This window comes from Canis aureus, chromosome 24 (assembly GCF_053574225.1).
Source record: "Canis aureus isolate CA01 chromosome 24, VMU_Caureus_v.1.0, whole genome shotgun sequence".
NCBI classification, from domain to species: Eukaryota; Metazoa; Chordata; class Mammalia; order Carnivora; family Canidae; genus Canis; species Canis aureus.
The window spans coordinates 12,346,693-12,373,375 of record NC_135634.1 but is presented as its reverse complement, the minus strand read 5'-3'; the positions used below and the strand labels follow the sequence as shown (position 1 = coordinate 12,373,375).

General features: G+C 45.3%; 1 protein-coding gene across 6 annotated transcripts in view; it reads right to left on the bottom strand.

Moving 5' to 3' along the window:
- FLT1 (fms related receptor tyrosine kinase 1) overlaps window positions 1-26,683 on the bottom strand; it is a 178,791-nt gene that overhangs the window by 5,791 nt on the left and 146,317 nt on the right. For all 6 annotated transcript variants that reach the window (XM_077868262.1, XM_077868260.1, XM_077868261.1 and 3 more), the window contains 12 exons: window positions 25,034-25,138; window positions 21,569-21,682; window positions 20,696-20,784; window positions 16,790-16,946; window positions 16,262-16,359; window positions 15,478-15,600; window positions 13,859-13,970; window positions 12,207-12,306; window positions 5,758-5,863; window positions 5,374-5,516; window positions 2,700-2,784; window positions 706-800 (listed from right to left, as the gene is read on the bottom strand). In XM_077868262.1, the coding sequence (XP_077724388.1) occupies window positions 706-800; window positions 2,700-2,784; window positions 5,374-5,516; window positions 5,758-5,863; window positions 12,207-12,306; window positions 13,859-13,970; window positions 15,478-15,600; window positions 16,262-16,359; window positions 16,790-16,946; window positions 20,696-20,784; window positions 21,569-21,682; window positions 25,034-25,138 (1,327 nt within the window). The remainder of the gene's footprint in view (window positions 1-705; window positions 801-2,699; window positions 2,785-5,373; window positions 5,517-5,757; window positions 5,864-12,206; window positions 12,307-13,858; window positions 13,971-15,477; window positions 15,601-16,261; window positions 16,360-16,789; window positions 16,947-20,695; window positions 20,785-21,568; window positions 21,683-25,033; window positions 25,139-26,683) is intronic.

Below are 26,683 nucleotides of genomic sequence, written 5' to 3'. Positions count from 1 at the left end.
AGAGGATCACATTCTGCCTTTGGGTGAGACAGGGGCAGCATTTGAATCAGGAAAGGTAGGAATGCCCGATAGACAGGCCCAGCCTTCGCCTGGCCAGCATGATTCCTAGGTAGAGACTAGCTCAGAGGAGCTAAGGTGATAGCAGGGCCAGTGGAGCAAAAAGCTGGAGCCTAATTCCAACAGCACTTGCTGCTGGCTACCGTAGGGAGGGAGGAGTGCTTCCAACAGGAAACAGGCCTTCATTTGGAAGGGTTGGCTTCTCAGGATGGCAGATCTTAGGACTAGAAAACAGGACTGTGACAACTGCTTCCTGTACAAACACTGCCAGCCCAGGGTATAATCATGGGCCAGCTTCCCTCCCTGCCCCCATAAGCATGTCTCCATCTGTTCACAGTTGGGCACGTCAGCCTCCTTCCAGCTGAGGCACTGTACTTCATGTGTTTGGACTGCCTGTCCCTGCTGCAGTTTTCTGCCTGTTTTTACTTCTCAAATCCCAAGCTTCCTGCTCAGCACTTGGTGCTCATATCTTTGATTTTATACCCTCCTAAGGAAAAAAAAAAAAAAAAAAGTGCTCTTCTGCAATGCCTGAGCATAGTAGTTCAGGAGGGCAAGTAGCTCTCAGATATCCCCCATTGAGTTTAGCCTAGTATCCTTCATCACACACCCCCATCAACCGATCATAGAAAAGATCCCCAGATTCCTTACTCAATCTTCAGGGAGGCCTTGGGTTTGCTCTCAGCCCAGGTGAAGCGCTTCAGCAAGGGGGAAGCCAGCAGAGTGCTACTGTCCACTTGGTAGTCCTGATGGGGAGGAAGGAAAAAGGTTACACTTCTTGCCTGACCGACAGGGGTCCATGAATCTGGGGGATAATGCTGGGATGGTCCATGAATCTGGGGGATAATGCTGGGATGGAATAAGCTATTCACCCAAACTCTGTCCTCACCTGCCTATTGAGACAAAGCATGTTCTCTGTATTGGCAAATCTAAATTTTATAAGTTGCAAGAAATGCCTATTATTCCCTGTGACTTTGAGGTTCTTCTTCCTGAATATACACTTACACAAAAGGGGAGGGATGCCTGGGGGGACTCAGGTCGTGATTCCAGGGTCCTGGGATTGAGTTCCGCATTGGGCTCCTTGCGGCAAGCCTGGTTTTCCCTCTGCCTATGTCTCTGTCTCTGTCTCTGTCTCTCTCATGAATAAAAAAAAGAAAAAGGAGGGGGGAAACTATAGATAATGGGTGAGCATTTTTTATAGTACACTTTTGTGTCCATTATTGCATACATATACTAAAACTAATGTTGGCAGACGACTGTTGTCTGTAAGTATGCTGTTATTTGGTGACCATACAAAAGATGCAAGAATTCTGATAAATTCTAAAGACTTGGTTTAATTTTTGTTGTTGTGGATCCTTTAGAATTTTCAGGCCCATATTACTGTTTTGCAGCAATTTCATTTTCTCGTTGCTTCAGCTTTAGCATGGAATTTTATGCAGGCTCCTCCTTCCTCTGTTGATAGAACATTCCCAGTATGTGTGGACTCCACACTTTGTTCCTCCACCCTTTGCATCTCTGGGCTGTTTTCATGTCCTTACTCATCAGTAAACAAGCCTAAGCAAGCAAAGAAGCTTACCACTGTATCAGCCTGGGGAGGGTTGGTGGATAGCAATCTTCCATGTTTTGCCCAGTATCATTTCCTAGGACTTAAAACCAACTTCCTGAGCAGAAAAAAATTCAGCTACTTTACTTTTGTGTTCTGTGGGTTATTTGTAATGTTTTTAACGTTTCAATCATCTTTTCCTCTTTAGAGGTTTTGAAACACTTTGGGGCTCTTTTAAAGATGAGTGTGCTGGGTCTCAAGGTGTTTGTGATCATCAGCTTCACATTGTGTTTGGTTTTACAGCCCTTTTATGGGACATGGGCATTACCAGTGTCCTCAAACTTGACCATGCACATCAATCCCCTGGGGACCTTGTGACAGGGCAAAATGTGACTCACTGATAATGAATGGGTCTTGAGATTTGGCATTTCTAGCCTGCTTAGTGACAACGGTGTTACCTGGAGATCAGTTTGAGTGTAAGGGTCTTGATGCTGGAAGGGCACTCTTGCCCAGCCCTCCATCTCCTCCCATTACTTTCTCAACCTCCTGTCCTAGAGCTTCAAAGAGACAAATTGGGTAAGGCCTTGTGTTTGCCAGGCTGTACTGGATTGCTTCTGGTGTGGCTGTAGGACCATGGCCATTCAGCCTATAGAACCTTAGTGGGAAGGAGCATAAGGCCTGGGTAGACTTCTCTCGGGACTTCAAGACTACTCTTAAGGGAGAGCTTTCTGTTGCATCATGAAGACCCAGCCACCCACAGTTTTGAATTCCTCCATTAATCTGAAAGCAGGATTCCATCATTGATAGACAAGAAGCCAAGAAATCCAATGAAGTTTCCTAAGGGACTAAACTATGAACAGGTGAAGACTTGGACCCTGGAGAGCATTCCTAGGTCATTCTCAAACTACAGAACTACCTGCTTTCAAATTAGCTCTGTATAGCTAAGCCTTGTTGTCAGGTCTCCCGGAATTGTCATTTCAGTCACTAATCATTACTGATCCCCATTGACTGAGAGCCACCAGAATACGGGAGTTTGTATAGGGATAGAGCCTGGCAAAGGGTCCTGCCAGGGTGCATTGAGTAGGTTAATTCCATTACTTACATCAAAAATAGAGGTGGTGTTTGGTGAAAGTTCTTCAAAGGTTTTGATTCTCTCCAGGCTCATGAAATTGAAAGCATTTACATATCTGATGAAGAAAGAATAACCAAGACAGGTAAGTGCAGCCAGCTTTTATTAGTCAGGAAACTATATGGGTACTGTATCTGATCCAAGGTGAACCAAAGTACCAGAAAGAATCCTTGACTCCTGAGGCTGAAAGAATCCTGACAGCAGTGGCCACTTCTCCCATGGTTGTCAATCCACACTGCATAGTTTCAAGCAAAAATCCAGAAAGGACCCTTGAGAAACTACTTAGTGGTTGGGCTTCTAGTCCTTTGTGGAATTGGAGAAATGTCAGGCCTAGAAGAAACCTGAATTATCACGTGGCCTAAACACCCTACATTACAAAATAGAGAAATGATGCCCAGAGAAGGGATATGACTTGATAATAGCTGCCTACCTCAAAGGAGACCAAGGTCTCAGAGCTGATTTAATAGCTAGTCCTGTATATTCTGTTCTGGGATTCCAGATTGGGAGAAATGGGTGGTATTTTTATGTTTTCTGTAGAATTAACTACCTACTGACCTTTTGTTGATGATCTATTAGGAAGGTTAACAGAGATTTCTACTATAACTATATGATTTTCCTCCTAAGGCAAGTTCACCTACTGACTGAGTTTCTTAGTCTGAAACCCTATCACCATCTGCAAGGCCCAGTTTCTTAGATAAGCTCCTTATTGGCCTAAGGCTAAGCAGCATTCTAGAAAGGCCCAAATAACTGACAACTTCCCTCCCCCTTCTCTGATACAGTCAGATATTGCTAATGTGTTCAATCCCAATCAGTTTTCTTATCTTGGGGGGAAAAAAAAAGGTGATTTGATGAGTGATTTCTTATCTTTAAAAAGAAATCTTTTTTTTCTTTCTTTAAGGGTAATTCATGGGACTCCTGGGTGGCTCAGCGGTTGAGGGGGTGTCTTTGGCTCAGTGTCTGGAATTGAGTATTGCATCGGGCTCCCTGAGAGGAGACTGCTTCTCCTTTCTGCCTGTCTCTGCCTCTCTCTGCATCTCTCTCATGAATAAATACATATCTTTTAAAAAATAAAAAATAAAAAGGTTCATCCAAGTGGGTGAATCCCAACTAGAGTTCTTGGGAGCCCTGGGTGGCGCAGCGGTTTAGCGCCTGCCTTTGGCCCAGGGCGCGATCCTGGAGACCCGGAATCGAATCCCACAATCGGGCTCCCGGTGCAGGGAGCCTTCTCCCTCTGCCTGTGTCTCTGCCTCTCTCTCTCTCTCTGTGACTATCATAAATAAATAAAAATTAAAAAAAAAAAGAAGGAAACCAACTAGAGTTCTTATCTTAAAAAAAAAAAAAGGTTGACTCATGACATGTTGATACATGTACAACTGTTAGTGATGATATCTTTGATATAATCAGATATGGCTAATGTGTTCAATCCCAGCTAGTTTTCTTACCTTAAAAAAAGGATGATTCATCAGTTGGGCTGGTTGTGAAGTGTGAGCAGTGCCACTGACCTATAACCCATTACCACAAATGTGGGCTGGCCACTGGACTCCTGGGCCTCTCATAGATGCTTGTCAGTCTTTTCAGACTGGTCCAATCATTAGCCATGCCTCCCCTGGTCACCTGCCAAGTTTGGCTGAACTGAGGCCAAAGCTCTACAGTTCTGCCTACTGCAGATAAAGATGCTAGAGGGCCCACAGGACAGTCTAAATTTCCTAAAAATAGTTCTAACAGCATGGGAACAGGGAAGGAGTATCAAACTGCAATCTGCTATTTTCTAAACACACAATTTTGGCAGGCTATCTTCTATGGAGACTCACTGTCCCCATTTGTGTAACAGGAATAATATCTACTGTATAGTATTGTTTTGAGCATTAAAGGAATTGATGTATACAAAGAGCCTAGCACAGTACCAGAACAGCACATATCTTTGTGACCTTTAATGTGTATGACACACTTGCAACCATTAGCAGTGATGAACACCATATGCAACTGTTAGTACCGATGTGGGATGCATGTATAACCGCTAGTAACGACATGTTGGACATGTTGATACATGTATAACTGTTAGTGCTGAATATGTGTGATACTTGTGTAACTATGAGTACTGAAGAGCTGATTCCCACCCAGCTATCAATATTTCTTCCCTTATCCCTTCTCCAACTTCTGCAGCAAGGAAAGATATGTTAGTGTGCCAAGTAAGAAAAAAAAAAAGTTTGTTTTATATAAAGTCTTATGAAAGAAAGTTATTGGGGAAAAAAGATGTAGGATTATCCTAGAATAAAATTAAAATGCAATGCATTATGCTTGATTAGATCCTGTTTTTGCCTTTTGTTTTTTAAGGCATAAATGATGTTTGGGAAACTTACGGAAATGTGAATATTTAATAATATTAAGGAACTATCAATTTCTTTGGTGTGATAATTTTGATGTGGTAACACAAACAGCCTTACAAGATTTAGGGGGAGAATGTTATAATGCCTTATGCTCTGTTCCAATTGGTTCAGCAAACGGGGAAAAAAAAAACCCACATGCACACAGAATGTATGCATAGAGACAAAATAGGGCAAAATGTTAGCTTTGGTTGAATTTAGGAGGTGGACTTTTTAATGTTTGAAAATTTTATAGTACAGGCTAGGGAAGAAAGGACTCTTACCTGACATTATCAGAACTTCCTGAATTAAACTTTGGAGCTGAGATATCTTCCTTGAAGAAGTCATCAGAGAAGGCGGGAGATGAGTATGTAAATCCACTATTTCCTGTCAGTATGGCATTTAGTGGGATATAGTCTTTTCCATCCTAAAATACCAAAGATAGAGCTCTAATTGTACACATTTCTATATCCATCTGCATCTGTGAAACATGTCAGCTTCAACTGTGTCATTTCCACAACTTTTGTTGTGTTTTGGGAAGATAATTTTGCATACACACACATTTAACTGCTAATTTCTGCTATTAATAGCTCTTAAAAATAACACCCCCTTGACTTACATTCAAAGGCATTTGGGTCTTCGGATATTTTAAATAAATTTAGCTTTACCTGTTGTACATTTGCTTGAAGCAAATCACCTAGTTTTTCCACAAGTTCTGCAAATCTTGGCCTTTCTTTAGGGTCTTTGTGCCAGCAGTCCAACATGATCTGATAGCTGTTGGGTGAAAGCACAACAGAAATAGCTGAAGAACAGTGGTAATTATGTAAATTGCCCTACATTCATCAGCAAAGTGATGGGTGTTGTCCTATAGATAAAGGTTATGCTTCTTGTAGTATATGATATTTGCCTTCGTTTTTGGATTTGGGCATGCAGCACCCACACACACAAGGCTATCTGGGCCAGGTCCTGCTGGTAGTGGAAAACATTTCTACAAAGGCAGACTAATAAACCAACCCTCTGAAGCCTATCACCTCCCAAATTCTTTGGGGTGCTTGTGGTTTCTGCAGAGAGGAAGTCATGAGCCCTTCTTGAATAAAGCAGAGCTACTGGAAAAAGAAGCACCCCTGTTGACTTGCAGTATAAAGCTCCTCCTCTCACTGTAAAAAGCAGGGCAATGTCCTTAAAGGTGCAAGTTATCATAGACACAAATATCCATGGGTGAATCGTTTATAGTACTTATTATATTCTCAGGCTATCAAAAAAAGATGGACTCAGGCTTTTCAATAAGTATATGGTATGTCCAGGGCTGCCTCACAGTTACATTATTGAGCTCAGCAGTGGAAACCAGAGAAGGCCCTGTGTACAGGACTCAAGTCACTTCCAAAATGTGAAAGTTTGTGTAGAGTATGGGTAGTTCTGTGGGTTGTGTGCAGGTTTCTTGCATGTGGCTGATCCCCTCTCTTCCTGTTAACCCCAGCATTTCTTTTTTTTTTTAACTTTAATATTAATTTTTAAAAGACTTTATTTATCCATTCATGAGAGACACACAGAGAGAGGCAGAGACAGAGGCAAAGGGAGAAGCAGGCTCCCTGCAGGAAGCCCAACGTGGAAATCCATCCCAGGACCTCAGGATCATGCACTGAGCCAAAGGCAGACACTCAACCACTGAGCCACCCAGGCATCCCAACCCCAGCATTTCAAAGCAGCCATTACAAACTGACCTCCCACACCTCTCAAGTCACTAGGTACAGGCTGAGTTTCTGGATATGAAAACATTTAATATTACAGAAGCCAGATTGTGCCCTGGAATTGATTGATCAATTTTAAAGGACTTTATTTATTTATTCATGAGAGACACAGAAAGACAAAGACGTAGGCAGAGGGAGAAGCAGGCTCCATGCCGGAAGCCCAATTGGGACTCGATCCCGGGATTCTGCGATCATGCCCTGAGCCAAAGGCAGACACTCATCCGCTGAGCCACCCAGGCATCCTGGGTCCTGGGATTTAAATGTCAACAGGGTTCCTTGTCAATTCTTCTCCTCTGACCTTTGAGATGGAAAGATATTGGGCTCTTTTCTTGGTCATGCCTGGGGGAATACAGGTCCCTGCCTGCACATCCTCCTTGTAGAACACATGCCAGAGGTCTTTACACGCACTGGCTTATAATTTACTCTTTTTTGGTTCTTTCCTCTCCTCAAGAGATGTTTACTGTAAATATCTCTTATCTCAGAAAACCATCTGGACTAGAGAAGACTGACCAAGTTGGATCAAAATCTGAGTGGCCTCAGAATTTGGATCTGGATCAGAACCTGGCTGAGAGCACTATGTTGGTGGGGACCACATCTCCACACCCCTCACCTAGCTGAGGGCCTGCCATGTAAGTATTTAATAAGGAAGTCAGACTGGTCTCTGGGAAGAGCTAGCAAGGCTCCTTGCATGAATTCTTAAGCCATATTGCAGACATTACTTGTAGTGCTGGACCTGGGTGTTCCGAGGAAAAGCCTGAGAACCGCACCCCCACACACACACCGCCACTTCTTAGACATGTGCTTTCAATCTGCACCAGCTGCTCCAGTGTCTCTTAAGGCTATCCCTATTTTGTCTCAAAGTACAGGGGAGATGACTAACAAAGGAATATAGGAAGGTTAAGAAAAGAGAAAAGAATATCACAAGAAAGGAAAAATAAGAAAGGCAAAAGCCCAGGCAAAGCTAATCTGCAAAATGTATATCTTGACTATGAGTAGTTGGATAGAGGCAATGCTCCAAGCTTCCAGGCAGCTGGTGAAAAGAAGGAATAATCAATTATGTGGTGCACATAAGCCAAAAGTTAAAAACAGACCAGTTACTTGGAAGAAGCATGACTATTCCTAGAACCGAAATCTGAAAGGAAGCTGTCCTAGACGCCTCTCAACAGTGTAATTTCCATCTAGGAAATAATGACTTCATGGGACTGTCTTGTACCTTGTCTTTCAATGTTGGCCAATGCCTTAAGAGCAAAAGCACCACTCAGGAAAAACAATTTTGAGAGGCAAGACACTGTGGCCTGCTGTGTGTTTCTCCTCAGGTCCCCAGGAGAGTGGTGGCACCATGTGGTCTTCAGATACCCTCCATGGGTACTGGTGTTCGAAAGCAAGCTCCTCATATAGTCAGATGGTTGAGTTGAGGTTCTGCTTTCTGAATACCCAGTGAGCACATAACCTAAGTCTTTGATTAAGGGATCATAAAGATCACTTGTCTGAATCGCAGATTCTCCCAACTTTGACCAAACTGATGGGTCAAGCTCTTCTCAGAAGATGATTCTGGTTCCCTGCCACCCATATCTTTCATCTGTGGTACCTATTTTGCCTAACTCCCAGGGGGTGCGGTGGGGCTCAATAGGTCCCAAGAGCTCTGAAGGTCATGTCAAGGACTACTCTACTGAGGCTCAATTTGCAGACACACAGGAGACTGGGAGTGAGGAGAGGAACACATGTTTTCCAACTCTGGGCCATTGTCCCCACTGTCTAGGAGACCTAGGAGAGGAGCTGCAGTGCCCATGGTCCCTACTGTCCCAGACAACCAGCCTCAGAGTGAGGCCTCAAGGCACTTGCTCCATTCAGGCAACCTGTTAGTGGCCAGAGGTCTGAAGTAGCATAAGACAGTCTGCACAGGGGTACCTGGGTGGCTCAGTCAGTTAAGCGTCTGCCTTCAGCTTAGGTCATGATCTCAGGGCCCTGGGACTGGGCTCCCTGATCAGTGAGGAGTCTGCTTCTCCTCCCTCTGCCTGCAGCTCCCCCTGCTGGTGCTTCCACTCTCTATCAAATCAATAAAATCTCTCCTTTTTTAAAAAAGAGTCTGCACAATCCTGTGTGGATCTCACTTTGTTTACATGTTTTACTAATTTTTTGAGATAGGTGCAAAAACATTTACCAAGGAGTTAGGAGATCACCAGACAAAGCCCAAGATCCCACACCCCAGATGCACTGGCTGTGATGTGATGAAGGCTGGCCTGTTTCCACCTTATCACACTGAAGCCGAACCATCCAAGGCAGTTCTAGCAATGAACAGTCTTGGAGGCTGTTGGAAGGACATTGAATGTATACACAGATAATATATAAAAGGTAGCCAAAGCAAGAAAGGCTTGAACCAAACAAAAAAGGGGGATGATCCTGCAAGTAGGGAGGACACAGTCCTGCAGCCAGCACCCTTTCACTGCTGAGCTAAAAGCTGCTGCAAGCAGGACTTGCCCTGTCTTCTCCCTGTCCAAACTAGCAAAAGGGACCACCTACAACTCCTTGCTGTTTTTATTTTGATTCTTGGTTTCTGATTTCTAGTTTCCATTCCTCTTGCCTAAAATCCAATGCAAAACATCTCAGCAAACACCAAAGGAAAAGAAAAAAAAATCAAAACACTCATTGCTTATTTCCTTATTGGAAGACATCTGATTAAACAGGCTCTGGGCGAGGAACCAGCCACTCAGGGTTGAACAGTTTATATCACTAAGTAAACAGGTTTAATACAGTAAAGAGACACCAGCTGCACCCACCCCAACAGCCCTTCTTGAAACCAGCTGTGGGAAGGGTTTCCTTTTCAAGCTATCACTCAAGCCCCCAAGTGCACGCCACGTTAGGCCAAGTTCAGGTCACAGAGGCCAGTTTTGAGAGCTGCACTTTGTCCTCCACCCAGGCCTTCCCGCTGTTGGAGCCAACAAGAAGGAGATTACTCTATCAGCCCTCAAACGCCTGAGAATGGCTGAAGGTTTGAATTCTAGCCTTCTGAACAAACACTTCACAAAGCTACTGCTTTTCATAGCTTCTAGGACTCCCCAGCATTGAGGAACCATCCTTCTGTCTACAGCTTCTCCCTCTGTGGGATACAAGTGTTTCCTGGGAGTGGTTAATGGGAAAACTTGAAGCTTTGATAAAGTCCAAGGGAGTTTTCAGTCCAAAGCTGATAGGACTTTGCAACTTTTAGAGTCATTTGGGACCAGAGCCTGGGTAGGTATTAGAACAGACCCTGTAGGCATGTAGCCTGGTGCTGTGGACTCTGGGCTCAGACCAACTTATTTGCAATGTGGCAGATCACTTAGAGGTTCTGTGCCTTGATTTTCTCACCTATAAAATGGAATTAATAACTCTATAAAGTAAGTACAATTATGAGCATTAGGTAAGTTAATATATGTTAAAAGACATATATTAATATTATATTATATTATTATATAAATTATATTATTTAGTGCTTCATATATTAATATGTATATTATATTATTATATAAATTATATTTAGTGCTTCAGTGCATTGAAGCACTAAATAACTGTTTCATTAATAAATATTAAATGTCACTTAATAATGATTGCAATTATTATGGCTAGTATTTGAGAACTAGTTTTGTGATTGTCAGATTATGTGAAGAAGTGGAAGAAATATTCAAAGCACAAGCGGACATATTAGAGAAACTTTTTCTAAGGAATGTGGGATGTATTTCTAATTTAATAGTCCTATGATCTAGGGAAATCAATCCAAAAGGCTTCTAAATGTCCCCTATGCTACTATTTAGTTGACAGTGGACAAATCACTTCACTTGTGAGAGGATTAGTTTCATTACTCATTAAATTCAAATGATAGCATCTGCTTGTCTGCCCCTCAAGGTTTCTGGGAGCTTTAGATGAAACTGTACTTAGAAAATGGTGAAGTGCAAAGTGATCTCATTTTACACCAGATCTCCTGGAGGCTGCCCCGTTCCACCAAGCAAAAAGAGACAAGCAATAAAAAAATTTCAATACTTTCCACACTCCACAGCCCAACTGTCACATCCTGAGGACTAATCTAGCTCCGTTCCCAGCTCTCAGAAAAGAGCCCTGCCTCAAGGTCTCTGGACTTTCCTGGTAAGACCATGCAAGCCTGACAATAACAGGTCCCCCTAGCTCCTTTCTATACTCACACTAGTCCCCAGTGCTGCCTTAATGGGCCGAAGTCTCTCTCCCATCCTCATTCTGGTCTTGTCCTCAGATGATGAAGGAAAGAGACAGCAACCTTGCACTTTGGCCAAGCCCACACTTCCTTCATTCCCTCTGACTCCTGCCCAGAGGCAAGCCTAGGGCTTCTGACAAGACCCCATTGTGTGGGTAGGACAAGGAGGGCCGCCCGCCAGTTCAGGAAAGGTGGTGCCGCCTTGAGGAGGCCTAGTCCTTGTCAGCAGCTCAACAAAACTGCAAGTGTCATCACATTCCTGCTTAGGCCTCAAAGTGCAAAACATCCACAAAGCTTCAGGAACAAAGAGTATCCGAGGGAGGCCAGCAAGCATTTGCACAATGGAGAGAGCCTTCACGTGGAGCCTAGAGTCCTAGGATCGTAAGCAGGAAGCCCTCTTGAGAAGAAGCTCCACGCGGCTACCAATTCCTAAAATGAGCCTAGAGAAGTCTTCATGCCCATGAAGGCTTTTATGGAGTATGATTACTTTTTTTTTTTTTTTAAGATTTTATTTATTCATAGAGACACAGAGAATGAGAGGCAGAGACAGGCAGAGGGAGAAGTAGACTCCATGCAGGGAGCCCGACGTGGGACTCGATCCCAGGTCTCCAGGATCGCGCCCTGGGCTGCAGGCGGCGCTAAACCGCTGCACCACCGGGGCTGCCCTGGAGTATGATTACTACTTCATTCAGGGATTCTCCCTTTATCTCTCCTCCACCTCTTCCCCTGAATTCCACAGGAAAGCCCCTCAGCAGTCTCAAGGGTGCCTGGAGGACTGACTGGTCCATGGCAGCTTTTAGCCCTCCATCCCTGGGGCTGCTTAGCTCATTCGGCTCCCTCTTCAGCTTTGAACCGAAAACTCCCTTGGACTTTATCAAAGCTTCAAGTCTTCTCATTAACCACTCCCACGTGGTCTGTTCAGTGTGCCTGAATTCATACCTAGAAGCTCCATTTCTAACTCCAGTTCCAGCCAAAGGCCTTGAAAAGTCTTGTCAGCGCTCAAGAGGGGAAATAGGGAGGATGGATGGGTCAGGGATAATGCGTCCTGCTTCCAGAAAAGAGAGGCCAAGCGGGCCTCGGATCCTAAGCATCAGCAGGATGTCTCCTTTCTGAGGTGTGCTGCTGGGGAGAGCACGGTGGGTGGGAAGGGAGGAAGCCGGGGGCTCACATTTCAGGAGTGGCGTATTCCGGGGCCCTCATCCTCATGCCTTCCTTCAGGCGGCTGCAGAAGTCCTCGTCCATTTGCACGCCTGGGTATGGAGACCCACCTGCCAGAGACAGCAAGGGGAACACAGGGCACGTCATGGCTTCTGGGAGCAGAAGGCCGCGGGGGAGCGAGTCAAGTGTTTGTTCCCTCCCTTAAACTGATGGTTTAGTACTAAGTCCCCAGTGACTGGATGGAATTTCATACACAGCAGCGCCCACAGGGAAGCTCAGCAGATACTCATCAGAGCCACGGGCTTGCTTGGTCAGGCCTGTGGTGCCGGGTGTCCGACGCCCAAGAGGCCGTTCCTATGGCTACTGCGGTCTGTTTGGTCAGGAGAAGGGGTGTCTGCTGCAGGGAGTTCCCCTCTCCCCAAAGGAACTCGGAAGAAGGCCTGTCAGAGGTTCCTACCTTGGGTGAATGAGATTCTTTTTAAAACGCCGGTGGACCTGGAATAGGATCCTCGTGGATCATTCACACCTCAGGGAGAATGATTTACTTCACTACTTTCTTATAAATTCCTCACAGAACCAGACTAGCTGCTGGGAGGGACCTGAGAGCAAAGGGGTCCTGAGCTCTGGGGTGCGGCGGGTGGGCTGGGGCGTGCCTGAGGGGCCCAGACTTGGTCCTTGGCCAGTTCTACCACCCAGGATACCCACGTGACCTTTCCTTTTAGGGAGATGCTTGGCTGGAGTTAGGGATGAATAAAGGCTCCCAACCTGCTCTGTTCCAGACGTTGAACCTAGTCTCTCCCCACATTTGTTTGTCTGTACTTTCTAGTGTGTACTGCTGGTAGGAAGCAGCTGGGAGGCGTGCAGCTCTGGCACCGTGTCACTGTGGGGCCACTGTGGCCGCCAAGCTGCTTTCAAGGACTGGAAGCAACAGGTGCCTGTCATCGAAAGCAGGGGAATGATTTTCACACATTTCAGGAAACCAGGGATGTTACTGGGTGACTTATTTGCTCTGAAAGGCAAATTTTTGGCAAAGTCCAAAAGACTGTTGGCTGGCCCCCATGCTTCGGAGGCCTCGGAGCATCAGAGTGTGGCTGCAGGCAGATGTGGGCTCTGTGCACATCTGTGTGCCTGGGGCCTTGAACAGGGTTTCTAGCCACCCATAGTGGATGTTATTGGGAGCAGAATAAATATAACCAGGGTTCCCATTGTTCTTCCCACGTGAACCAGCATCTGGGGCTAGCTGAGCTAATATTGGAGCTACGAGAAGCCTCCTGTTTCTAAGGTCGCCAGCTAAGCTGTGCTTGTTGGGGCCTTTCTGGAAGAAATTCTGAGGGGAGGGGGATGCAGGAAGGGACGAGGTAGGGCGGTGGCAACTGGGGAGTTTGAGGAATTAGGAGAAGGAGCAAAGCATAGAGAAAGTAGACTGGCTGAAGGTAAACCTGACCTCAGATGTGATGCTGATCCACCTCCCCTCCCCGTGTGCGCTCCTAGAGGGCATCTTCACAGGGTGCACATGCGTGCACCATTGCTCATGTGAGCCTTGTGAGCTGCTACAAGGACCTGTGTGTCTTTTAGAGGCTGATCTCAAGGGTGGATCTATCTGGAGGACACTCGGCAGAAGATGCAGCCATTTCTGTGATCCCTTCCTTCCCCCAGGTTTACCTAGGGAGAAGATTTCCCACAGCAGTACTCCGTAAGACCACACGTCACTCTTGGTGCTGTAGATTTTGTCGAAGATAGATTCAGGAGCCATCCACTTCAGAGGAAGGCGTGTCTAGAAAAGGACAGGGGGGCCTTGAGCAGATGGACACGAAAACAAAGCATGTTCAACCCAAGTGCCCGTGGGGTCACCTCCCAGATAACACTTGGCCCACAAATCATTTCCTAGAGCAGCTAAGGTTTCCTAAGATGGAGGAAACTGTCAGAACATGCAGTGTCACACTAAAAGACCATGGTAAGTGTTGGGTGAACTCCTCCCTCGTATCCAGCATGTCCTCACTCCATGACTCTGTAAGAAACCCTTCTTCCCCCCAAAAGGCAGGCATGACCCTCCAGGGTCCTGGAAAGGAATGATCTGAATTAGGACACGTCCTGAACAATCGATGATTTTCAGGGCTTGGGGTTTTGTTTTTAAGGAGGAAGGTTTTGAAAGGCATTCCTGCGTAAAAAGGCAGGATTTTTAAAGTCACTGAATCAGGGAAGTGGGCAAAGACACTGGAAGGAAGGGAGGTGGTAGTATTTAGGCGACAATTTGGCAGGTTTTCAAGGGTGCAGACCGATCTTCCTTCTCCTCAGACAGCAGGAGTCTCGGTGGGCTCAGTCTTGCACTTTAGTTGGATGGGATTTGACAGGAAGTATGGGATCACGGAGAGACAGAAACAGAAGTGGGGGAGGCTGGAAGAGACCCAGGGGACAGAAAATAGGGACAGATTTTGCCTATCAGGGCTCACGGGGAAGGTTCGTTGTTCTCCTTTTCTAAGAAGAGGCTACAGAGCAGTGGTTCTCAGAGTGACCCGGGACCAACTGTATCTGTAGCACCTAGAAAACTTGGTAGAAAGGCAAATTCTCAGACCCCACCCAAGACTCCCTGAACCCGAATCAGAACCTCTGGGTGTGGAGCTCAGTAAATCATGGTTTTAATAAGCCCTCCAGGTGATGTGTGTGCTTGCTCAAGTTTGAGAATCCCTCCTAGAGCGAGCGTCAGAGCCCAGACGCAGGCTTAAGAAGAGAGGACACAGGAGGTCACCTACAGACGTGAAAGCTAACACTGTGTCCAAAAACAAGCGGGGAAGAGAAGCCAGAGCGGGCCAGCAGGGAGGCGCTAGGCGGGAGGCAGGCCTGGGAGGTGAACCATTTCCTCCTCAGATAAGACTGACACCCTCCCCCACCCTTTCCTGAGCTATCCACACCTGCCGAATCAATCACCCGGGGTTTACTTGAGGGAAAGAGTCCAGGCTGTTCCTCCCAGCGGTACAGGGCACTCCCACAGGAGCCCAAGGGAGGGCAGGATGAGGTCTTACCAGGCCCCACTGCACAGTTCCCAGGCTCGCAGGCTGTGGCAGTGCTGCCCAAAAGGCCAGGTCCCACGCCAGCAACGGGGAGAGCACAGAACCAGGAGACAGGGGGCCCTTCTGAGCCCCGCGCAAGGGCCCATTCAGGCTGCTCATCTTCACAGAAAGCCACAGGATGGTTTTCAGGGAGTGTGTAAAGATTTACCCAGGGCTTTGGTGTGTGCTTCCAAGATGACATAAGTGAGTCAAAGCAACAGCACATTGACTTACATCTCCTTTTCTCACGTAATCGGGGTTTTTATAAATGTCCCGGGCAAGGCCAAAATCGCAGATCTTCACCACATTGTTCTCAGATAAAAGAATATTTCTCGCTGCCAGGTCCCGATGGATGCACTAGAACAAAACAGTTGCCTCATCATTGCATTCCCTTGATCTAACCCACTGTTTTCCCGCGCCTTTTCAGCGTCCTTATTCCTCTTACTCTGAGGATCCATTTCACCTGCTTCCTTTACCTTAAGGGAGCAACTTCCAATGCATACGAGGTGACCATAAACAGAAGCCATTTCTCTGCAAATAGGCCCCCTGAGGCCCGTAAGCCAAGAAGTGGCCTGAATCTGCTTTGCCACTGGCAGGACAGCGTCCTGGTAAACCGAGTTGGCCGTCAGTGTCTCCCAGTCAGCAAAACTCCCCCTGGCCTCTCACCCAGCGTTTCACCCTGAGCTGCCGTTTTGTGGAGCTCTCTGGTGAAGTCATGTATTCCGAGATTCTGGCCAGTTTGGAAAATAGGCCAGAGGGCAGGGTGCAGAATGGCTGGTGGGCTTGTCCAGCCTGAAACCTGGTGAGGTTTTCCCCTAGAATCAAGTTCTACTCATTGGTATCCGAGGCTCCTGAGTCCCATCCGGACACATGAAGGCATTCGTTGTGATGTTTACTCTACATAAGTATAAACAAATACGAGGAAGAGTGGATGTAGAGCAAAGGTGAGTGTGTGTCCATAAAACGTCCACATGTCTAGGCCTGGCACAGAAGGGAAGCAGTAAAAAGCAAGGCTGACCTTTCTGGAAGACAAAAACTCCATGCCTCTGGCCACTTGAAAACTGTAAGAAATCAGATCTTCCATAGTGATGGGCTGCTTGTAGAAATCATCGGAATCTGGAAAGCATTAAAACCATAACTGTTTGTCATGGCTCTTGTTATTTCACCAAATCCCAGTTTATTGGAACAATGTTAGCAAAACATAAAACCAACAAGTAGATCAGAGTTCATTTTCAAGAGCATTTGAGTTTCAACATGAATCTCAGAGATTTTTTTTTCCAGGCCTCCAGCCCATTTTACCCCAGCATAGGGGTGGGGGATGATCTGTTCAAGACAAAAAGCCCTGTGGGGAGACAATCGCCCAGTTCCCTGTCAAAATTAGCAACTCTGTAAATAATCTTAATTCAAATCTTATCTCCTCAGGACATTATCCTTCAAGTCTCCCACGGATGTTTATTAGGGTGATAAATAAGAAAAAAATTTCAGAGATGCACAGTATGTTGTAAAAATATCTCAGACTGTAGGACAGGAAGGAATTAATACCTACCCTCCTCTTCCTCAACATCACTCAGACTTTTATCTTCCTGAAACCCGGAGCTTGCGAAGCTCTCACTGCTGGTGACACTATCTAGTCTTTGTTTCTTGTCTTGCTCCGGATCTGGCTCCATTTTTTCTTTCTTAGGCTCCATGTGTAATGCTGCATCCTTTGAACAGACCAAGAAGGACACAGAGGAAAGAGACTTTCAGAATAGCAATGAGGAAACTAATCCCTCGAGCTGGCAGTCGCCTGAGTTGGGAGAGTTCGTGGCACAAACCGGAGAGTAAGCGCGAGGGCCCTATGGCGCTCAGGTGCCTGGCTCTTCCCTGGGGTTCTGGAGTCTGTTCTGCTTTTGAGGGGGTTTCCAGATAGCATCTTAGGCAGAATAAAGAAATATTAATAGTCGCTGGTATTCACTGAGCGCTTACTCTGTGCCAGCCACTGTATGAAGAATCTTAAGTACATTTTCACATTTAATCTCTGTAACAACTTTATGAAGTACTTCTTGCTTCTCCATGAAGAAATAGGTTCAGAGGAGGCAAGCAGTAAAAAGCCCCATGCAAGTAGTAAATGGCAAAGCTTGAACTCAGGCTTGGCCAACTCCAGTCCATGCCCTTAACCACTTTTTCCATACCACACACCATCTTGTGAAAGATAATCCGAATAGTAGAAACAAATCCCTAGTGGACTTGGGGCTTCACATGGCATAATCCCTCTGAGTAATGAGAGAAGGTTATACTTATCAATTTCTCTGGTTTCTCTGGGGAAGAAGGGAACACGGACATTTCTTTGTCTCCCCTCCATTCAAAACAAAGACACTGTTTGATCCTAAAAAGGGTAGAAAAGACCTTTTATCCTGGACTGGGCATCCAAGCCTTGGTGTGTAATCTGGCTCTTCCATTAACTATGTAAGATCGGGCAAATGACCTTTTTTGGGTCTCACTTTCCTCACTGGAAAAGCTCCATCTTATTATGTTTGGACTCCTAGGAAAGGAGGTGTTGGTTCTGGGTGTTCATGTGGAACCGGAAAGATTTTTATCATCTTTGGCAATTTACCTAATAACTGTTGACACTACAAACTTGGCACTCCCGGTGGCTTCGTGACTATGTACTGGTGGAGCATACACCTCGCTCAGTAATGCTAGCTGGCACTACTGAGGAAGGGGCTCAGAGGGACTAGGGCTCAGTGGTGTCCCTTTCTGCACCTGCACAGAGCAGAGGTGCTGGGATTCATTCTTGCTTGGCTTTTTCTAGAAATGTCACGAAGTAGGAGAGATCCCTCCACTAGAGGGCGCGTTGGGAGTAAGCAGAAGACAGAGGAGGGACAGCCAGCAAACTCAGCGTGGGGGGCGGGGGGAGGGGGTTCCAGGCTCCTGCCTCCTGACAAGAAACCTGCAGAAGCCCTGCTGAGGGAGGATGGGGGAGGGGGGGGCAGGCCTCAGTGTAGATCCCTGCTGCCACCGCAGGTGACTTACCCGAAAATAAATAAACTATAATTCTTTGTTGCTGTGTCTCCCAGAGGCAGTTAAGGTTGGTTCTGCTGGGGCGGGGGGTGGGGGTTACTGGAATTGGATTTTTCACTAGGCCCCTTCTCAGGACACAACGAAGCAGGGAAATGGCACTGGCAGGGGTGTAGGGAGAAGAGTGCTCAATAGGTCCGCTCATGGGTCAGCCCATGACAATGCTCTCCACTCTCTGGGCAGCCTTTCTTTTTATTTATTTATTTATTTTTGTAAATTTTTAAATATTTTATTTAAATTCAATTTGCTAATATATAGTATAACACCTAGTGCTCATCTCGTCATGTGATGAGCAGCCTTCGTATTCATCTTCCCAGTGGTCACAGCCCGGATACGGCTGTCTGCAGGGACCAGAACTCAGGCTCCCTCACCCACTCCTTGACTCCCAATCAATTCTATATTCAGCTTTGCTTATTGGTAAGCACCACTGTTTATATTAAAGGTTGGATGTACGGAACTTTCGGGACTCTAGCAGTACGCGGTGAATTTATTACAAATAGTATTTAAAGAGCCTGGTGCATTTATTTGGAAAATGAAATATCCCATTTCTATTTAGACTCTTGGTTTTTCCTTCACTTTCTCTTTATATTCCTTTAGGTTCCAAATATGAAATACAGCCATGTGTTTTCCATGAAAACACGGAGCTCCACCAACAGGGAGGCGAATCATTAAATATAGCCAGGGGAGGAAGCAGAGCCTTCTAAACAAAGGACGCACGAACCCAAACGTTCCATCCTGCCCAGGTCCCTGGGGTAGGCTGCTGCCTTAGTTCTTCTTGAAGCAGTCCAGGATTTCAGGACTGAAGGGACTTTGCACCGCTCTCCACCCAAGCCACCACTTTCCCCCTTTTCTTGTGGTGTCTCCCTCTCTGCCGTCCCCACCCCACCTTCCTTATCCAGTCTCGTGTACAGGAAGGCTTTGCAAGGGTTGTCAAGAGACCTGGGCTCTTTTCCCCCAGACTTCACCTCTAAAAGTGTAAGTGTAAGTCAATCACTTGACTTTGCTGGGCACATCTATAATGTAAGAGAGTGAACTAGCTGATCACAAAGGTCCTTTCCAGATCAATTTTAAAAAATCTCTATCTCCCAACATGGGGCTTGAACTCAGGACCCCAAGATTGAGTCATATGCTCTACCAACTGAGCCAAGTGAGGTGCCCCTTCAGCTTCAAGATTTTAACTACTGGAGGGCATGGTTTATAATTGGAGACAATATGTTCTTGCCTATATGTTTCTAAGTCTGATAGACCACCTGTGTCTTTGGTTGGGTCAAAGTTGGAGGGATGAGAGAATTGGCCAGCTGTCCAGTGGTTCTTATTTGTTTGTCCCGTGAATACTGCTGTCCATGTGACAGTTGGGCAGAATTCTTGGATGTGCAGCATTTTGTCCATCATATAGGTCGTATAGATTGGTGGCATTAAGTTGGACTCTCCCAATCTTTCTATCTCAGTAACAATAACGACAGTTAACATTTATAGAGTGCTTAATTCAATGAAGAACGTGATTCTCTCAACAATGCCATGAGTTCGGTTCTGTTATTCCCTCCATTTAATAAAAGAGGGGCCTGAGACTGAGAGGTAGAGTAGCTTGCCCAAGGTCCCAGATTTTGAGTGAGAGAAACAGGATTTAAACCCAGGATGCCTGGTTCTGGAGTCTGTGTGTTTCATCACCACACTGTAGACTCATCACCAGCACTGCTGACTAGCAGTTAATAATGTCAAGTCATTCCTCCCTAAGCTGCTCCAGCCCAGGAAAGGATACAATACTGGTGGGATGAGTCACACTGGCAAAGTTTTATCAAACCTTCTTCTCCATTCAATAATCTCTTTTAGATTTTGTTTGCCTTCAGGACTTAAACCTACATGTTCCTTTTGTTATGTAGCTTTATTTTAGTGGGTAAGGCTGGTTCCATGTTTGTGTGCAGGGCTGACTGTGGGGGCAAGGGTCTGGGGAAAGCAGAATAAAGGGCATAGCAAGAGGAGAAAATAATTTCTCTGGCCCAACACTGCCTTTGTGTTCACTGCTAAGTCACTCAGTTGATTGAGGCATTAATTTCTCTAATAAATGGGGGCAATTATATTTGCTATCATCTTTAAAGAAACAAGTAACCCCATGATTTGTGTTGGTGTCTGCGTATGTATGGAAAGAAAGAAAGAAAGAAAATGATCAAGATGCTTGAACAGGTAGTTAGGTAGATGGCTCCTAAATTTTAACCTCTAAGTTTTGCTGCATATGCTGGGATTACATATACTCTGTGCTGCCCACAAAATGTGTGCTGTATTGGCATGGAAGGAAAAAGCAGAGATTGGGTTTTAGGCTTGGTCATTAATGAAAAAATACAGGTTTCTCTTACTTTATGCTGATGTAGCCTAAACCTCCAACCCTTAAGTTCCTTACCTTGTTGAGAAAGAATAAGTCTCGTTTGCTCTTGAGGTAGTTGGACAGATTTCCGTATTTGCAATATTCAACGATCACCATCAGAGGCCCTGCACCCCAAACAGATGACTTGTCATTTGTCAATTTTCAAGGGTAATGGGAAAGCAGGCAGCCTATGGTTGGGTCTCCAGGATGCTAGTTGGGGCCTCCCAGCTCTTACCCGCTTTCTGTATCCCCTGCTACTCTGAACAGGTAGTCTTTCCGATTACCCTCTACTACTTTTGTTGACTGTGGAAAACATTGGTGCACATAGGTCTTTTGCACCTTCCTTTCTGGCTTAGGCAGGGATCGCACATCTATACCCAAGTGCTAACCTCCCCACGAGGGAAGATAGAAAAGTATTCAGGAACATGCTGGAGCCCTCAGTCATGACCATAGCCATGTCCTGGCTGCTTGACCCAGCGGGGAAAAGCTGTGTGAAGGGAAGGGCCCTTCTGGTTGTCCTTCACATCACCTCCTCCTGGGGTTCTACCAGTAGTAACTTCTTCTTTTATGTGAAGCTTCAAGGAATGCTCAACCTTCTAACCATTACCTTAGCTCTGGCCACCCTCCTTCAAAGCCATCCGGAGAGAAAAAATGCTCTCCACGTGACCCGGAGCCCATGGAAGGAGGTCTCAAAGGGATTCCTTCTATTTAGAGCCTTTCAATTAACTGTACAGGGAAGGCATTTCTAGGATGGGAGCACCTTTCCATAAATGGACAAACTGTTTCCTCTGGAACTACCGAGAGGCTGTTTTTCAGGAGGTGAGGAGGAATGGGGAGAAGGAGCTGTATGTCAGACTCTGCTCTTAGCATGTGAATGGGGAGAGGGAGCAGGCCCTCCTTCTCATTTACCTCCTTGCTTGGTACAGGCTCCTAGCAGGTTGACTACATTCAGATGGTGGCCAATGTGGGTCAAGATCTTGAGCTCAGTCATCAGAGCTTTGTATTCGCTGGCTGTGGCCCCCTCTGTGTGAGAAACAAGGAAGAGTCAGGGCGACAGGACAATGGGGCTCTTTCCGCTGGAGGAGGCATTCCTGCCCTCCATGTTTGCCAACGCTGAGCCGGTTGCTTCACCAACTTCCCCACAGTCTTCAGAAAGGCCAGGTCTCCAGACTGTTTTCATTACTCCCTCCCTCCTGAGCCAACATCCTTTTGATTACAGTAAGGCCCAGAAGCAGTGGTGGGGTTAGTCACTGGGCATTTCCTCTTGGTGGACCTGGTCTGCTCAGCAATGCGCTGACTCAGAGCTGGGCACCTCATGGAGGCGCCTTCCAAAGGCTTCCGTTCTACAGAACCAGGCTCAGCAAGAACCTTCCAGACAGGGGATGTGCCCACACCTCCCCTCTTTTTCTCACTTTCCCCTCTTTGAAGACTTACAAAGAAGGAGCACCAGGGGTCTGCAAGAGTGGAATGGCCACTTCTGTAAACATCTTTGCAATGTGTTATTTTCTCCCTATAACCTTTTCCTCCCTGGAGTCTGCAGGGTTATCTCGAGTTGTAAGGATCCATAAGCATCTGACTTCAACTTCATTCACAGAGATAAACAACATCAGTGTAAGATTTAGCAGAGGCTAAAGCCTAAATTAAGTTTGTTCTGTTTGTTTTCTTTCTTTGGTGGTGGTAGTGGTGGGGTGTCCTTCTTATTGGTTAATTTATAAGGCATTTACAAAATTAATAAAGTCATATAATCTTATTGTAAAATATTCCAACAACATGATGTATACAGAGTAAAAACTGAAGGCCGCTCCAATCACTTGCCTCCTTTTCTGTGTATTTATAAACAAATATACCCACTTAAAGGTCTTTTTGTTTTGTTTACATAAATGGAATCATATATATATTATATATATCTAATAAATATATATATTTAATTTGGTTTTTTAATATGTCAGAAACTTTCTCCATTCCTGTTAGTTAATAGCATTCTTGACATTTGAACTGTCACCAGTTTGTGTGTGTGTGTGTGTTTTGCCATTACAAGTAATGCTGTAGTAGATAGCCAATGTGTAATCTTCATACTCATATGCAAGTATGACTGTAGAAGAGTCTGGGAAATGGCCAGAGCATGTGCATGGTATTTCATAAGGACAAATCAGTTTTGAATTATTTTTTAAGTAATACCCAGATAAGCTCTAGAAGCTTTCCAACGGGGTTGGGATTGGCTCACAGTAGATGCTCAACAAATATTTGTTAGTAAAATAAACACCCTGAATACTCTTCTCATTTCAGACATGGGCATGAGGCCCAAAAAGGTTAAAAGTTCTGCTCAAGGGCACTTTGAAAGAGCTTCTGACTCATGGCCTATGTCTGACATTCTATCTTTTCAATTTCTCCTAGAAACAGATGGCCAACCAATTCAAGCAAGAAAGCTGAATGAAAATTGTTTTTAGGAATTTTATATAGTGGGTTATTTGGCAATCTCTTAAAAAATTAAGACTTAAAAGATGACCACACATGTTTATTTCAGTATTGCATAGAATACATTCTTTGGGCCTTTAAAAATTTTCAAGTCAGAATCTTCCCCCTCAAACTCATCAATCCCTGCATGCTTTTATGCCCCTTTGGCACAGAGGCAAAAATCAGGCTCTCTTGCTCAGATTGTTCCATTTACAGGCAGGTGTTATCTTGGATCCACAATAGATAAGCATAGGCAGGAGAGCCACCTCTCTGGGAGAAGGTGTGTGGTAGTAAGCAGGATAATGGGACCAGCTAAGGAAGCAGATGCTTCCAGGTGGAGTTTTGACTTAGCTCAAGGTTGGATATTCGATTGCCTCCATAACCTGGGCCAGGATCATGTTAGTATTTGAGGGCAATGGGCCATTTCCTGGAGGCCAGGTTTCGGCAGCCCCTCTTGTATAGCACCATGGTGGTAGGGGTGGGGAGAACAGTGCTACATTCAAACCCTTGTTGTTGCACTGGTGAGCTATGGGATGTTGCAGAAGTGATTTAACCTCTCTGAGTCATGTTTCCTCAGCCAGAAACTGGGAAAATAATGTCTACCTCACAAGGCTGAAGAGAGAAAAATAAGAAAAATGGCAACTTCATGTGATTCAACTGAACACAGTAAAGCACTTAGTCTGGTGCTTTCTCATACAAAGGACATGTGGATGCCTCTTCTCTTCAGAATCTGGGGCACAGGGTGTGGGGGGCAGGGTGCTGGAATGCAGGGATTCTCACAGAAAGGCCTGCCATCATCTGAGCAGTCCATTTCGTACAGAAGTCCTGATTCGTGGGTGTAAGACTCCTTGCCTGGCTATTTTTAAGTAGAACTGTCAGGTTCCCTGGAGAGTTTTATCAGAGATTTTGCCTGACAAGGGCAGCCGCTTGGGATAGAAAATACCATTTCATGGGGCTCTTGCAATGCTGCATCCATGCTGGAAGAAATAAAGAGCTTTGAAGTCTCCCTATGTGTATGGTACTTCCTCCTGGAGCTTTTCCTAGGGATCTGCTTGGCTGGGTACATAGCTTCCTGTGCCTCAAAATCCCCTGCAAATGTCCTGGAGATTTTGGAAAGCTAAAAAACTGCCCTTTGGGTGTCCAATCCTTTTTGGTTTTGGAATCTTAAAAATGAATTGAAATGACATGAATATTCCATCATGAATGAAGAAACAAAGTATTTTCCATACTTTAAAAGATATATGCATCTTTGAGATGTCTGATTTATGCAGTTTTCCCCTATTTTCATTTTCATCTCTCTTGGGATGGTCATAAATCACTGTGCCATGTGGTTTCACCTCCCAAGTGCTTCAGAGAGCAGTAGTGTCTTTCAATGCTAAGAGAGATATAGATATAGATATAAATATAGATATAGATATAATTTCTCAAGAGGAAATGTTCTACGGGTGGGACTTGACAGTATAAAATATTTTAGAGTTCTGCTGATCTCAAGTATTCCAGCTTCATAGTTTTACTTTGTAGTTAGTCATGTCCCAGCTAAGCCTTTGGGTTTACAATGCATAGCTAATTTTCCCATTATAATATCACAGTGGATCATTCCGAAACTTTGAACCTGTGGTTATAGTGAGCTTAATTCCCTGGTAGATAGAGCTCAAGATGTGAGAGGAGAAAGATCTTTGAGGTAACAGAGATTGCTTTCCCACGGACAGTGTTGGATTGTTTCATTTCCGAGGTTATTCTGAGCTCTTGCTGGCCCAATCTACAACTCCTGAAGCAAACTAGGAGGGCTTCTAGGAGTAGAAGACAATTATGTGGCCAGAGCAGAAATAACTTGCATCTGTTCCTAGGCCATATCTAACTTATAACCAGTGTTTCAAGAATGCCACAGGTCCACTGAAAGCCAAACTATGGCATCCATACCTTTCAGCATTTTTACAGCCACAGTCCGGCATGTAGGTGATTTCTTAATGCCAAATGCAGAAGCTTGAACCACTTTTCCAAAAGCCCCTCTTCCAAGTGACTTGCCTGTAACGAAAAGAAGACATTGGTTTGCCAAGCCAGCAGGGTGAAGTTAAGTCTTTTTCAGGAAGAAAGTGCCTTGTATCCTACGTGCATATGTGACCCATGTAGACTTTGAAGGGAATCCCAAAAAAACTGAGCCCCAAAGAGTCAAAGTAAGGGACAACACATTTCTGGGGTATCTTCCCTCCACCTCTCCTTTGTCCTTTGCAGCTAGGCTAGGTCCCTGGAAGGCATCTGGTGGGGGTGGGTGACCAGTTTCCTCTTCACCAAATCCTCCTGGGGAGTCTCTTCCATTGTTAAACGTTAAACATTACATTACTACGAAGACTTCCCTTTGTTTAACCTAAGCCACTTTGTTTACCTCTTAAGGTCATTTCTTCTGATCTGTTTTCAGCAGAAAGGAAGAAACAGAGAATGACAGTCACTGCTATCAGTTCTAATAATGCCCCATAGCTACACAATAATCACTATATAATTTCTTAGCCTTTCTTGCCAGGTGAAATATTCCCAGCTATTCTAACATGCCCCTACATCATGTCTATATCTTCAAGCCTCAGCACGTGAGCCTAGCAACTTTTGGTAGCAATTGGTTTAAGCCACAGAGAAATGAGGGGCAGCTCCGGTGGCGCAGTGGTTTGGTGCTGCCTGCAGCCTGGGGTGTGATCCTGGAGACCCGGGATCAAGTCCCACATTGGGCTCCCTGCATGGAGCCTGCTTCTCCCTCTCCCTCTGCCTGTGTCTCTGCCTCTCTCTCTGTGTCTATGAATAAATAAATAAAATCTTTAAAAAAAAAAAAAGCCACAGAGAAATGATTGCCAAATGCAATAACAGAGTCAGGTTTCTTTCATGGCACCTGTCATGACCACTGTTAACATGTTTATCTCCTCAGCCTTGCATGAGACCACTTGACTCAGAAGGGCAACGACAATGTCTGAATCTTCCCAGGGTCCCCCTTCTCAGGGCCTGGTGCATAGAAGGCCCCCCTGTGCATCAGTGCAGAAGGAGGAGTAGCCATTAGGGAACTTGTGACATGTTCACAGCAAGTCTCATACAGTTATGGGTACTTGTAGGAGCCCATGGGTTGGAGACTGTGAAGGTGATGCTCTGTGAAGAAGGTAACCCCTGCCCAGAATATCTCAGCTACTTTTTTTTTTTTTTTTTTTAATCAGGGCACTTTCTTTTGCACCATCAGGACACAGGTAGCCAAATAGAACTGAAAGCAACAGTACACCTCGAGCATGATGTGGCAAAAGGAAGAGTGAGCCAAAGAAGTCACTCTTGCTTGGTTCTTCTGGGGGAAAAGGTAGTCAACACAATGCCTCTGGCCAAAGTAAACCCTGGTAGTTAGAGTGTTAATTTGACATGACTCCTTCTCCCTCAGCCTAGTCCTCTTTCTCAGACTGTTCTGATAAGGGGCCTTTAATGAGTTAGCCAACCGACCTTCCTTCCTTCCTTATACTCCAATCCCTTCCCCCCAAAGACATAGGTTTTGAGTTTTTGTTTTAAGATTCTCGTGAAGCTTGTAATGAAGCTTTCCTGATTTTCTTT